Source organism: Leuciscus leuciscus, assembly GCF_965113295.1.
Source record: "Leuciscus leuciscus genome assembly, chromosome: 20".
Classification (NCBI taxonomy): Eukaryota; Metazoa; Chordata; class Actinopteri; order Cypriniformes; family Leuciscidae; genus Leuciscus; species Leuciscus leuciscus.
In genome coordinates, this window is record NC_138744.1 from 27,038,598 (window position 1) to 27,052,130 (window position 13,533).

The following is a 13,533-nucleotide window of genomic DNA, read 5'->3' on the forward strand; positions in this document are numbered from 1 at the left end:
CTATTTGCACGGGGTTAGTATTAGTAATTTTTCCGGACCTTTTTACTGAAGGTAAAAGTTGCCGTAATCTTTACTGACATTCTCCGTATTGATTACTGAGATGGCACATTCGGACGGGACTAAAATCACAGAGAAGCTCTGGTAATTATTACTTTACCCCACCTCTCCATGTTAAACTAGTCCCGTCCGAATAGGGCTATAGAAATACAATTAAAAGTAGCGGAACTTACCATAAACAGCTCTGACAGAGCATTATGATTGGCCCAAAGCAAACTTCATACCTTACCTCATACTGTACATGCTCATACCGGTAATCCTATTCTTTGTTCACACATAGTATCATACCGGTAATTTAATTGTTACCACCTCATACTGGAAAAAAGCCTAAACTAATTCACCTTGTCCTGTTAACACATGATCTCTAACGATAATTTGTGTAAAAGGGGCTAATTGCAACATATTTGGCAACACAAAGTATTTGTCTCTTGAATAAATTACACAAATATGACAAATTAAGACTTTAAATTTTACAGGTCCCTGTTACACAGACAAGACGACAAGTGAATGGGAGACTTGGCACCATTCAGGCAACATCACTTTCTTATGGACACTGAACCTTCACTGGATCACCGTTTGGGTTTCAAGAACCGCCAAATCTGGTGTTTTAGCATTATCTGCAACGGCATTAGCATAAATGTTAACACAAGGATCACAGCCTTCGTTATTTATAGTGATTTGCTGCTTCACATCTGTGCCAATACTAATTTGCTTAGTTTCAGGCAGATTATGTCCTGCTACTGTCATGTAATGTTGACATTTGAAGCTCTTTGTTAATGCTGCTTTTTTATATTATAAAGGTGTTTCTTTAAATGTTTTATTGCAATTTTTTTTTATATTTACAGAATGAGAATTCTGGAATGACCATTATACTATCTATTTCTATTAGAAAAGTGGACTATTGACAATGGACCACTCTTGACAATGTTTTTTAAAGCATTGTAGATACACATGCCGTATATTTGACCAATACTAATGCACTTTTTGTAAAACTGATTATTTTGAAAACACTTGTAGATAATTTTTTAAAGCCTTATAAATACTGTATGATTGGACATAATGTAATCAATACCTTTTCAACAAACTGCTGAACAACTGTGATGTAGAGCTATCATGGTACTTCAGCTTTAATTTATTTCATTGTGTAAATCATACACTACTTTATTTAGAGTAAATTGTTTAATATATTTACACAAGTTATTTTTTTTTATGTTGTTCTTATTTATCATTATATGAGAGACCTGTACGGTTGTAAAAAAAGAAAACACATGATACTAATATATAGTACATTTCAAATCTGACACTAAAGCATTAGTGTAATGAAAGAGATTTTTAAATAATGCTTTTGTAATGTACCTTTTTTTTTTTTTTTTTGATTGCAGCACAAACTGAATCAAACTTGTACATCAATAAACTGTTGATTCATTCATTCTTTCCTTGTACATTGCTTGAGGATTGACTAATTGTATGCATACACTAAAAGAGATGCTAGCAAGACAATTTCATAAATGGATTAATAATGTTGTCTGGAATCTTTGAACTTCATGTTATTGTTTAGTCTAGATGCCATAGTTATTACTTGTATTTTTGAAGTGTTTGTCATAGTGCTGACATTTTAAGCTTAATAAAATAAAAACAAAGCACCAAGCTGCAAACTCAAGTACAGAGGACTCAAAACAAGAAGTTCAATAATAAATAAATTGTAAAAATTCTGAAATATTCCTAAATACATTTATATTCATTCCAGTTTAAGATTGGACTGGTCAAACTTTGACCAGTGTTCTTGCTGCTTTACATTTTTTCACTTTAAACAGCATGGTACCCATCACAAAACTGTATGGGCCCTATCTTGCACCCAGCGCAATTCACTTACACCGACGCATGTATCCTTCCTATTTTGCACCCGACACACAGCAGACTTTTCCCTCCACAGACGCACGTCGGTAAATTAGGGAATGAACTTGCGCTCCCGGGGCGGTTCAGCGAAAAGAGGAGGCGTGTTCCAGCGCAAACGTTCCCTGGTGCTATTTTGCAGTTCCAGATAACAATTCCACCACAGACCAGGAAAAACCTAGTCTAAAGTCAGTGGCGTGTTATTCAGATGCTATTTTAAGGGCGAATGCTTGGCCATAATGTAGCGTGTGCACAACGCGCATACACTTTGCTTCTCTCATCTACACAGACGCAGCAGTTGCCATTTTTGCAAACCATACATAATTACAAGGAAAAATATTCCACTTGAGGGAAATTGTGGTGTCCATGAAGATGTGAAAAAATAGGCATAAATCTAGCTTACACATTTTCCTAAATTATTATACACCTGTTTAACCGAAGCTAATTTGGGTGGGTTTCTCCCATCCACATACAATGTCACTTCTCTGTCTTTTATGACCCTGACGAGAACGTCAAATCCGCCGTTATAACAATTTGCCATGGAACAAGCGCGCTTGCTTTTAAAGGGAATGTGAGATGATGCTCTGATTGGTTTATTTCACGTTACGCCCGAACCACACCTATGAGTAATGTAGCTACTTCAGACCAACCGATTTTAGATTTGCGTCGGGCACAAGAGTCATTTATCCCGCCGGTATAATAGCAACAGAGCCCGAGATCCGCCCACAAAGTTACTTGCGTTTTGTGTTTGATACTTGTGTTTCAGATCGTTAAAATAGGGCCCAAAATGTTTTACAGTGTGTTATGTTAGGTTTACATGTCAAACAAATTGCCAGCAGATAGGACAACATTTTTAAATGCACATGTTTTTTGAAGGTTCATGTCCTGTCAGGAAAAACTGGCTTGTCATGCAAGAATGTATACCTCTTTCACCACGTCTCTGTTTATCTCTCAACTTGTTCATCTTGTTCTCCAGCTGTCTCTGACAACGGTTCTGGCATATGTTTGGACAATCGCTATGAAACGTTGTATTCTCCATATGATGAACAAAACTGTGACAAAAATGCCTTTTGAGTTTACTGGCTCTTTACAAGTTTACAAGCCCTTACTGGCTTGATAGCTTAAGGAAACAACCGATAATGGTGAGCAACTTTCCTTTGAGGCTGATTGAAATGATAAGCTTTAGCTACAAAACGGTTGGTTGAGGATTTCATGGTTTCACCTAAGAATTTTCCTAACCCTTGAAATTACAGTGGTTCCCACGATTAAGAAATTCACCTCAGAAAAGTCATGGAGATTTACTGGCTGACTGGTGTGGAAATCCTGGGATCTCTAAAGGTGATTTGCAAAATACTATATGTCCTCCTGTAATGGTGCTATTGATTCTCCAACATTTTTAAGTGCTGTAAGTGAACACTTCGGCTAAAATCAAACAAATTTACATAATTTCAGACCTGATAGCCAGATGTTTCATAGAAAGTTGAGTTTAATCAGCTTAGGTCTGCTTAGGCTGAGGTCTGCTACCTGATTTGAGCCCGAGGGAACCCGAAACCGGTTTAGCAAGGTTTTGATTGTTTTTTTGTATGGTGTCTCAAAATTAGATTGCACATGCTTGAAGAGGTCACACACTCATGTTAGGGCTTCAATTTAATGCCCACACAGACCTCTATCAAAAACCATTCCCAAACCAATCCTTATGAGGTTTTACCAAAAGTAGAGATGCATTTACTGGCAATGGTTAGATTCGTCTTAAGATGGATGACAACATCAGCACTCATGACTCACAAAAAAATTCCTAGTAAGTATGTTTCTTGTAACTAGAATTAATTATGAACTCTAACAAGCTATAAATGGACAGCCACCTCGTGACAGACTCCAGTATTATCAATTGCAGTTTAGCTCAATCCGTATCATAAAAGAGTGTTGTGTTTTCCAGCCATTTTAGTCAAGTCAAGCCACCTTCATTTATATAGCGCTTTTCACAATATAGATTGTTTCAAAGTAGCTTTACAGTGATTATAGGAAATTAAAGTAACAAAGATTGTTTTGGCTTTACAGCCAGATTAAACAACTAGATTAAAGTTATTGTCCAGCTAAAGTTAGTTTTTGATTGATTCACTTCCATTGCAAAGATCATTAGTTATTAACTTAGTGACCGCTTACACAACACCGTTTTAACTGAAAACAGAAAACTTTTAATGTGTTCTGGAAGTTCATTTGCACGACAATGGTGTTTGGTGGCTCGAGAACGCACATTTTGAAATAGGTTCCAAGGTGCAAGTTTTGAAATGTTTTAAGATGAATGATTTGTATGTCTGACAAATTGTAATTTAGTCCCACTAATTTGTTACTGGGTGATGGGTATAATCTGTTTGATGGGTGCAAAAGGTTTCAAAAAATGTTCCTTGTATACAAGAGATCCTTGTTGAAATGCACTATCGTGCCTCCTTCAGCTTCATAAACCATCCTTTCTTTCCTATATTAATGTTATTACGTATTTTGGCAGAACCCATGTGCTCTGAGGGTTGTGGGATGTCTATCTCTGGGCAGGCTCCTCCTCGTCTTGATGGGGTAATCCCCTCTATGGCGGATGGCAGTAAATTCTTCCCCTCCCACAATCCCTCTGTTGGTCAGAATTCCGGCTCGTTTGTGGCCATTATGATATGTGTTACGAAACTGCAAAATGACTGTTTGCTTCCAAACCAGGACAGCCATTAGTAAAGGAAAACAAACTCTGGAGAAATCAGATCAAAGGTCACTGGTTATATACATGCATAAGATAGATACGCATCATTACAATAATTTATGGAAACGGATCAGCAGGTATTCTAATCTGGCGTTCTGTGTACAAACCGTGTATAGATTTGACCCATGGAAATCACATAGGACTGAGTTTATTCGACATTTTGAGAGATTGAAATGGTTGTAAGTATATTTGGTAAAGTAACTAAACATGTTTGAGTTACTGAATAGGACAAAGACAGATTTTTGATGATTTTTAAACAATCTTATACAAATGAGCTTTCACCCAAAGTGTGATGTATGTGTCTGGGCTCACTGGGAGGTAAAATAGATGCCTTGAAAAAAATCTTGGGAATAAACAACGTGGAAGGAAAAGAAGTGTGGTTAAAAATAAAGGTTTCAAACGTTTTTGTTTTGTTGTTTTTTTGTTTTTCAAAGTGATGCCATTTTGGGTTCCCTAAAGAATCTGTCATTGAATATTTCTTAAAGGTGCACTATGTAACTTTTGGCCCTTTAGCAGTTAAGAAAAACAAAACTGCATGCATTTTGTGGAAGAACATTGTTTTGGTTGTGCTTCGGCTAGTGACTGCATGTGCTGATTAATATGACCCTTCATAATAGATAATGATTTACAATGAACTCTGTTAGAGAGTTACATATGGAAATTTATTTGTTCAGTAAAATACCTTACTCACCTGTTGAGCAATAAAAACAGCATATCCACGTCACTTTTACATTTCAAATGCCAAGCTAATGTTGATTCTCCTTTTATTGCGAGCTCTGTCATGTTCTCTTTTTGCCAGCAGACTCTCCTCTGTTCTACATACAAAATACTTTTAAATACAAAAAAAAACAACAACGTGATTTCTTGGAGGATTGAGATTTATCTGCTCCATGTCAAATTTTCTCGCTCGTTGTGACAACTTCACCTATTCCACTCACACACCATAAACTCATAAAAGTAGCCGGAGCAACTTTTCTTTATTTATGGATATGATGAGACATGCACAGGTGAGTGTATTTGATTTCCTGTAAAAACCGCCCCAACAGGTCTAAATTATAAATACTTATAAAAGGCTTACCATAGTGAATCAGAGTAAAACAAAATCCCGTTTTGGAAGAAGGATTAATGATGTGTTGACTCATTTAAGTTTTAAACTTTAAAAAGTTTACATAGTGGTACCTTTGAAAACAGTTTTCCTTGGTGTGAAGAACAATCTAAATAAAAATGTTTTTTCTCTACAAAGAACCTTCACTCTTTTAAAATTCAAACATCTGTGATTTCCATCTGTTGTGTCAAGTTTTTGTATATGAAACTACTAAGTTCTCTAGCATTTTAGCACCCACTCTTAAAAATAACAGTTCTTGGATTGGAAATTAAATCTATGGTTCCATGAAGACCTTTAACATTGAACATATCCATTCCATAAAATGTTCTTTAGGGAACCTAAATGATTCTTTTATGGGCATCACTGTGCCTTTTCGGAACCTTTATTTCTAAGAGTGTCTAGTTCAATGGAAAGGAACCATAGATGACAAAAGTTTCATTTTTAAGAGTGGATGCTAAAATCCTAGAGAACGTCTCGCTTACATATGGTAACCCTCGTTCCCTGAATGAGGGAATGGAGACGTACGTCGGACTGACTAATAGGAATCTTGCTAGAGAGGCCAATCTACTTCGAGGGAAAATAAACGAGCCAATGCACATTGGTGTGCAATCATTTGCATCAGCTGTTCAGCAAAGCAGCGCGGGTATGAAATGAGCAGAAGGTGCGATTGCACTTCAGTTTTTTGCTGAGGAACCAAGCCTGGTAAGCTGAGGAGCACAGTAGGGTGCAGCAAGCCGACAGAGCCGGGCCTCTCAGTGCTTCTACCCGTTTAGGGTGAGAACACGGGAGGAGACCGGCTCTACACGTAGGCTATAAAATCTAGTGAACGTGTTAGGTGTCGCCCAGCCTGCAGCTCTACAGATATCTGTTAGCGAGGCGCCACATGCCAGCGCCAAGGAGGATGCAACGCCTCTCGTGGAGTGAGCATGTAACCTGAGCAGGCAGGGCACGCCTTGAGCTTGGTAAGCCAAGGTGATAGCATTCTCTATCCAGTGGGCCATCCTCTGCTTGGAGACAGCCTTTCCCTTCTGCTGGCCTCCGTAACAGACAAAGAGCTGGTCTGAGGTCCTGAGACTTTGAGTTCTGTCCACGTACAAATGCAAAGCGCGAACAGGACAGAGCAAAGCCAGGGCTGGGTCTGCCTCCTCCAGGGGCAGCGCTTGCAGGTTCACTACCTGGTCTCTGAAGGGAGTGGTAGGAACCTTGGGCACATAGCCAGGCCGGGGTCTCAGTACAACATGGTTGTCTCCCGGCCCGAACTCTAGGCACGATTCTTCAACCGAAAATGCTTGAAGGTCCCCTACCCTCTTGATAGAGGCCAGTGCAATCAGCAGCAAAGTCTTCAAGGAGAGAAGCTTTAAGTCTGCTGACTGCAAAGGCTCAAAGGGAGCATCCTGAAGTGCTCGAAGCACCAGGGAAAGGTCCTAAGAGGGTATGGAGGGGGGACGAGGAGGGTTTAACTGCCTCGCCCCCCTAAGAAACCTGACAACCAGGCCGTGCTTTCCTACTGATTTGCCATCTATATGGTCGTGATGTGCTGAAATAGCGGCAGCATGGAGGGAGACAGCCTTCGCTCCAACCCTTGCTGCAAGAAGAAAAGCACGGACCCTATCGAACATCTTTGGGGGTCCTCTCACCGAGAAGAACACCAGTCGATGAACAGGTTCCACTTCAAGGTGTACGCACTTCTCGTAGGCGGCGATCGCACAGAAGGGATGGTGTTAAGTACCTCTGGGGGTAAGTCACCTAGAACCCCTCACGTCCTGTCCAGGGAGCAGACATGGAGTTTCCAGAGGTCTGGACGCAGGTGCCATAGGGTGCCCCGTCTCTGAGTCGGAGGGTCCTTCCTCTCCCTCATGTCAGCCAGACACAGCCAGAGATGACGTTCCTGGACCACCAGAGAGGACATCGCACGACCCACTGACTGCACGGTGACCTTCGTCGCACGAAGTGCAAGGTCCGTCAGAGGGTCATTCCTCAGAGGAATGGACCAGGGAGGGACTGTCACAAGGAGCATGAGTTCTGGGAACCAGGGCCAATAGGGAGCCACCAGAAGGACCTGCTCCTCGTCCTTTGCACAGTGTCTGCGCAAGTAGGCTCACTGGGAGAAACATATTTGCGGAGGACCCGGGGCCAGCTGTGTGCCAGTGCATCCGTGCCGAGTGTTCCCTCGGTCAGGGAGTAAAACACCTGGCAGTGGGAGGTCTCTGAGGAGGCGAACAGGTCTACCTGAGCCTCTCCGAACTCTCTCCAGATCAGCTGAACCTGGGGGGTGGAGTCGCCATTCTCCCGGGAGCACAGCTCTTGATAGCTTGTGACTGCTCTTTTATTGAAAATTTGGGTACCGCTGGTTTTGAGGCCAGCGGCGGAACAAAAACAAAAGGAAACAAAGGATTTTCCACCCAGCCCTCTTCCGGGGGAAAGAGCAGTCCCGTCCATCTCTGGGTCGCCTGTCCTAGGGCCGCTTGCTCTTGGCTTTGCCACCCTTTTTGGTGGGGGCCTGAGGGGCAGGGGCCTGGCTGCGACTGGCTCCACAGCGCCCTTTTAGATGGAGGCTGCTGCTGTGGCACGGGAGCGAGGGCAGACGCAGAAGGCCGCGGGCAGTGGGGTGGAGGCAGGTTCTGTTTGATGGCCTCAGTCTGCTTTTGTACAGCTGAGAACTGCTGGGCGAAGTTCTCGACCGTGTCGCCGAAGAGGTCGGTCTGGGACATGGGGGAGTTAAGGAACCGGAGCGTGTCGGTCTCCCTCATGTCAGCCAGATACAGCCAGAGATGGCGTTCCTGGACCACCAGAGTGAACATCGCATGACCCACTGACCGCGCGGTGACCTTCGTCACACGAAGCGCGAGGTCCATTGCGGCAAGTTCCTGGAGAACTTGTGGGTTGTGACCACCCTCGTGCAGTTCCTTTAGTGCCTTGGCCTGATGGACTTTCAGCAAAGCCATGGCTCATTATATACCCGCGGTGCGTGGCTGAACAGCTGATGCAAATGATTGCACGCCAATGTGCATTGGCTCGTTTAGTTTCACTCGAAGTAGATTGGCCTCTCTAGTGAGATTCCTATTAGTCGGTCCGACGTACGTCGAGAGTGACCGACTGATAGGGAACTGGGTAGTCTCATATACAACAGCTTGACACATCTGATGGAAGTCACAGATGTTTGAATGGGTTCATGAAAGACGTTTGACACAAAACTGGATTTAATTATATTTGGTTGAATAACTTAAGCTTAAATGGCCAACATGCAATTTTTTATAAACTCCATGAAATCAAAATGGTGGCTTTTTGTTATATTCGAGGCCATCTGTCTAGTCTTAAAATTTGTGAAAGTTAGCTTAGCATACATGCACATTTAAAATGTACAATTTCTCTTCCAAGAAATGATGGCACTTGTTGCAATAGGGCAGGCATACAGATTTTTGCTTTCTAGAATGAATAATACCAACTGCCTCTGACTAGCAATAGCAAGTACCAAATCGTGTTTCATGACTGTGATGTAAAGTAAAGGGCCTGTCCTCTAATATCTAATAGCTCTAATATGCTATTTCATTACAAATAAAAAATAAAGATTCTAATTAGAATCAGACAGCATGCAGCGTGATGTCATATATTAACCTTTTCTATGTTCCACAAGTCCTTTATTTCTAGTTCCACAGAAAAAATCAACATTCTGTGGATTTCAAGAACCCAGAATATAATACGCTGATCTGGGCCGCGTTTCACAAAAGCATTGTAAGCTTAAGTTGATCATAGAACAATTACCAATGGTCTCTACGATCAACTTAGGCTTACGATGCTTTTGGGAAACGCAGCCCTGCAGAAATTAATCTTCCAAGAATCATATAGCCAACCCAAGAACTTTAAACAACAACAACAACAAAATGGTTCTTAGGAAAGCAAAGGTTATTTGCTGAATCAAATGTGCTTCAAAAGACATTGCAGAACTTGAATTTATGAGTGTATAACAATTTCAAACTCTTTTGTTCTAGCCTTGCTTTCTGATAATTATTGTATACCCATCACATAGTCTGAGCTATTAGCTTGATTTAACGGGCACTCTTATCATTCATAATCCATCAGCCTTTTCAAAAATTACTACTTACTGAGGAGACATGATAACAGAAATAAACTAATAAAGTCTACAGGACAACAGACTTCTGTATGATTGAATGGGCAAAATAAAATGGGGTGCAATTTTCCTTGATTAATCATGCATTTCATTGTTTGTTTGTTTTTTGTTCTTAACAATACTACAGTGCTTTATATGAAATGCTTGACGTTTCATTAGATTTGTGATTTGTGTATTAGAAACTGGTGTTAAATATATTTAAAATATTTAAGAGTTTAACATTTTATCCAATATATTAAGACATTATTTGGACATAATTTACTGGGTTTTAGGAAAGAATATTTAATGGCTTTAATTGTAGTAGGCTAACTATATTTTAGCAGAAACTGTTCAGGTAGTTCTACTATTCTATTATGGTCATATTTGTCTTCTTACAGTCGGAAAAATAGTCAAATAAAACCTTCTGATGGCAAAGTTGCTCAATGACCTTTTGTACACGACCTAAATATCAGAAACAATATCTGGTAAGAATAAACCCATGAGCTGGGGCTATCTTAATTGCCTGGAACATAATATACCGTTAATGTTTAACGAGTAGCCTAGAGAGCAAAAAAATCGATGTGAAACGTGTTTTGTGTGTGTGTGTATACACACAGCCATGTTGTCAGTAATGCTTTAACCGTGTGTACTCAGAGCTGTGTCACGCGCTAAGCTTATTCAACGCACACATTGGTTCGCGCGGGGGTCTGGCCAGAACGCGAAACGCTAGTGGCTGATGACGGGGTGGTGTTGGCCTGGATTGGGCGGAGACTTTAGATACTGACAGCGTCCAGCGCAGCCACGCATACATACACATTTACAGTGAATAAGGCACGGTTCGTCTCCGCTATAGAAAGGTAAGCGATGAATTTTAGTTCTCACTCCTATATCTTTTTTAGAAACGAGCGTTCACACCAAAGTTTGATCTGTGAGTGTGCACTGAGGGGGAAACGGGTGTAGGTTGCCCTAAAGAAGAACTTGTGAGTAAATAAGACCAGTGGGAGAGAGAGGGTTGAGAGGTGTGGCTATATTCAGTCCTAGAATTCTAGAGAGTAAAAAAAACTTCAGTGTTGCAGCAGCAGAGTCAAATTTTGTATATCAATAGTAGGCTACACAGCTTGTAATTTACGCTTTACATTTTTGTGTGTGTGTCAGATCACCTAAAATGGACTCCACGTGGCAATTAAATGGTATTATTAAGTTAAACCTTGGAATTGATTGATAGCTCCTACAAAACCCCTTTTTAATTGTCAGATCGGGTAAAATAAATAAATAAATAAATAAAGGTAAACCTGGCTGTTACCGGTTTATCACAGTGTAGAAATGTAACATGTAAAAGATAACACAATAGCCATCCCAGATAGCAATGAGTCGGCGGCCCACCGTCGGCGCTCCGGCGGCAGTAGAAGCGGCAGAATGGCGACATCGCAAACACGTTGGACGGCGCACCGCCGGCGGCAGCCGCTTTTTAAAAGCGGCAGCCGCCTTCCTACCGCCTTCGTTCCGCGGCCGGCCCGCGGGCCAACCGCCGTCCCGCCGCCGTTTTATTTAAGGCGGCCCTTCCGCGGCCCGCTGGAGGCAAGCGCTATTTTCGAGCGATCTGCCGCCGCTTATTCTGGCTATATATATATATATATATAATATTTAATATTTATAGCATGCAGTTTATCAAGAATAATGATTGCTCAAACCAGACAAATATCCATTTGGCATTTTTATTCCACATTTCAAAGTACATTAACTGTCATTTAAACAAGATGTGTCAGATCACTGAAACATAACAGAAAAATAAATAAATCAATATACTAACATGCAGGTTTCTTATAAAATTTTGGTAAAAAAAAACAAACAAACAAAAAACAGCCTTACAAGCAAATTACAACTCTTACAATAATTGTTCATATAAAGAGGACAGCTCTAGGGTGAAAAAAATTACCTGTAAACATTATGACAAGTAAAGAGAATACTTGATACGAAATAATGTGCAGGATACCAAATAAATCAAAGTATGACATCACATTTACAAGCCATTTCTAACAATAGGTTAAGTTGTAGTAATTTATAGTAAAGCTCTGGAGTAGAATAGACCATTATAGATGCAATGCTGACCTGTGGCACAAGGACTTACAAGCATTATTTGAAAAAAGAAAAAAAAGAAAGTAATTTCCACAGTTAGTGAGTATAGTGTGACACTTCTGACTTCTTTAGGGGTCTTGATGTTACTGACTGCAAGATAAAGAAAGGATTCCAGTTGTCAGTGATTCTGGGGTGTCAGTAGTCAGCCTAAGTGGTCGGCTGTGGGTCCCTCTCAGCTGTGCGGTGCCTTTTTCTGCCTTTACGGTCAGATGCTCCTTTCAGGTAACACGAAACATTAACCTAGACCGCTTCATCAGTGGCATCCTGGGTTGCCAGGTTCTTCCGGATGGCTAATTTAGAAAATACAGATCTGTCATTTCATTTGAATTGCATGAAGCCATACACATCTACATAAATATAATTAAAAAAATATCCAACTTACTTTGAACAATGGTCTAAAGGAACATGTCTCTAAAACATGCTTTATCCCCTACACCGAGCTGAAAATCCAAAAAAGTGTTACAAATTACATTTCTCTGAAGCTTCTCATAAATAAATAAAAAATGTGAAAGGCTAAGGATTCAGACTGTAATATATGCAGTACACAATCTTAAATTTTACTTTTTAGATTACTCTATGGCGTTATAATCAGCAAACTTACAAATTGTTCCTGGAGCTTTTTATCCTGCTTCAAACTGTTGTCAAGACACGGCAAATCTTCCTGGGTGTGTAGGGGGAGTAACAGATCCCCTGACAGGGATAACTCCAACAGACACAACATCGCCAAACTCTGCAAGACGTCACAGCATAAGGGTCTGATCTGCACCTACAGGGTTTCCCAGAATAAAATAGTCAGTCCTGGTCCCTCAACTACTAAACTATAACATTTATATCTAGGTCTACTACATGTACAGGTAGCCCCAGTGGGAATTAAACCAACAACCACAGGTGCTGTTTGCAAGTTGTACCTGATTGCCCAGTGCAAGCAAACGTCTTCAACATTGTTTGTTGAACTTGCTTCACCTGCTCTTGAAGTAAGCCGCTGTCATCCGAAGCTACAAAATGAAAGGCATATGGTAATTTTGGACTTACATCACACACAAAAAAGTACAATTTAAGAAACAGTGCAAGTTCTCACCTGCTCGTGCATTGCTTTCCCTCAGGGCTTGGTTCTACATTTAAAAAATAAAATAAAACAAACAACTAAAGGCACTATTTGCAATACTGTTAAAACACTGGACATTAAGACATAGGGTTAGAATATACCTTCACAGCTGAAAACTTCATGCTTGACACGAGATGCCATTGGAGTACAAGGGCCAACAATAGAGCAATGACTTTCTCCCTCCTATTGATAATCATTGACATGTAAAAATATGTTTGAAGTTATTGCTAGGGCTGAACGATTAATTGCATTTGCGATAATATCGCGATATGATGAAATGCGATTTTTTAAACCGCAAAGCTGCGATTATAGTCTGGTCACGTGACACGCGAGAGTAAACCAGTCTGATTTACAGATGAAGCATCAACTTGGCACGCGACATA

At 40.7% G+C, this 13,533-nt stretch overlaps 3 protein-coding genes across 13 annotated transcripts in view; 2 read left to right on the forward strand and 1 right to left on the reverse strand.

Moving 5' to 3' along the window:
- cobl (cordon-bleu WH2 repeat protein) overlaps positions 1-1,491 on the forward strand; it is a 129,283-nt gene extending 127,792 nt beyond the window's left edge. For all 8 annotated transcript variants that reach the window (XM_082150240.1, XM_082150245.1, XM_082150243.1 and 5 more), the window contains one exon: positions 534-1,491. In XM_082150240.1, coding sequence (XP_082006366.1) covers positions 534-614 — 81 coding nt within the window. In that variant the 3' untranslated portion in view covers positions 615-1,491. The remainder of the gene's footprint in view (positions 1-533) is intronic.
- A 9,119-nt stretch (positions 1,492-10,610) lies between these two features.
- grb10b (growth factor receptor-bound protein 10b) overlaps positions 10,611-13,533 on the forward strand; it is a 186,696-nt gene continuing 183,773 nt past the window's right edge. The window contains exon 1 of the mRNA XM_082150328.1: positions 10,611-10,766. The gene's annotated coding sequence lies outside the window, so the exon portion shown is untranslated. The remainder of the gene's footprint in view (positions 10,767-13,533) is intronic.
- LOC309484226 (uncharacterized protein) lies at positions 11,611-13,372 on the reverse strand. Of its 4 annotated transcripts, none has more exons than XR_014200746.1 (6): positions 13,252-13,372; positions 13,124-13,157; positions 12,954-13,040; positions 12,647-12,775; positions 12,428-12,485; positions 11,611-12,335 (listed from the first exon to the last, which is right to left on the reverse strand). XR_014200746.1 is itself a non-coding variant. In XM_082150521.1 (5 exons), the coding sequence occupies exons 1-4, from the start codon at positions 13,351-13,353 to the stop codon at positions 12,687-12,689; spliced, it is 312 nt and encodes a 103-aa protein (XP_082006647.1). In that variant the 5' UTR covers positions 13,354-13,372; the 3' UTR covers positions 11,611-12,335; positions 12,647-12,686. The 4 variants fall into 4 exon arrangements, 1 of the variants encoding a protein (XP_082006647.1); XR_014200748.1 differs by having other exon boundaries at positions 12,647-12,811; XR_014200747.1 differs by lacking the exon at positions 12,428-12,485 and having other exon boundaries at positions 12,647-12,811.

Excerpts from the sequence above, each read along its gene's own strand:
- LOC309484226 (XM_082150521.1), bottom strand. The coding sequence starts at position 13,353 with ATGTCAATGATTATCAATAGGAGGGAGAAAGTCATTGCTCTATTGTTG. Across the intron at positions 13,158-13,251 it reads TGAAGTTTTCAGCTGTGAAG|AACCAAGCCCTGAGGGAAAG; the intron begins GTATATTCTAAC and ends TTTTAAATGTAG. Across the intron at positions 13,041-13,123 it reads GGAAAGCAATGCACGAGCAG|CTTCGGATGACAGCGGCTTA; the intron begins GTGAGAACTTGC and ends TTCATTTTGTAG.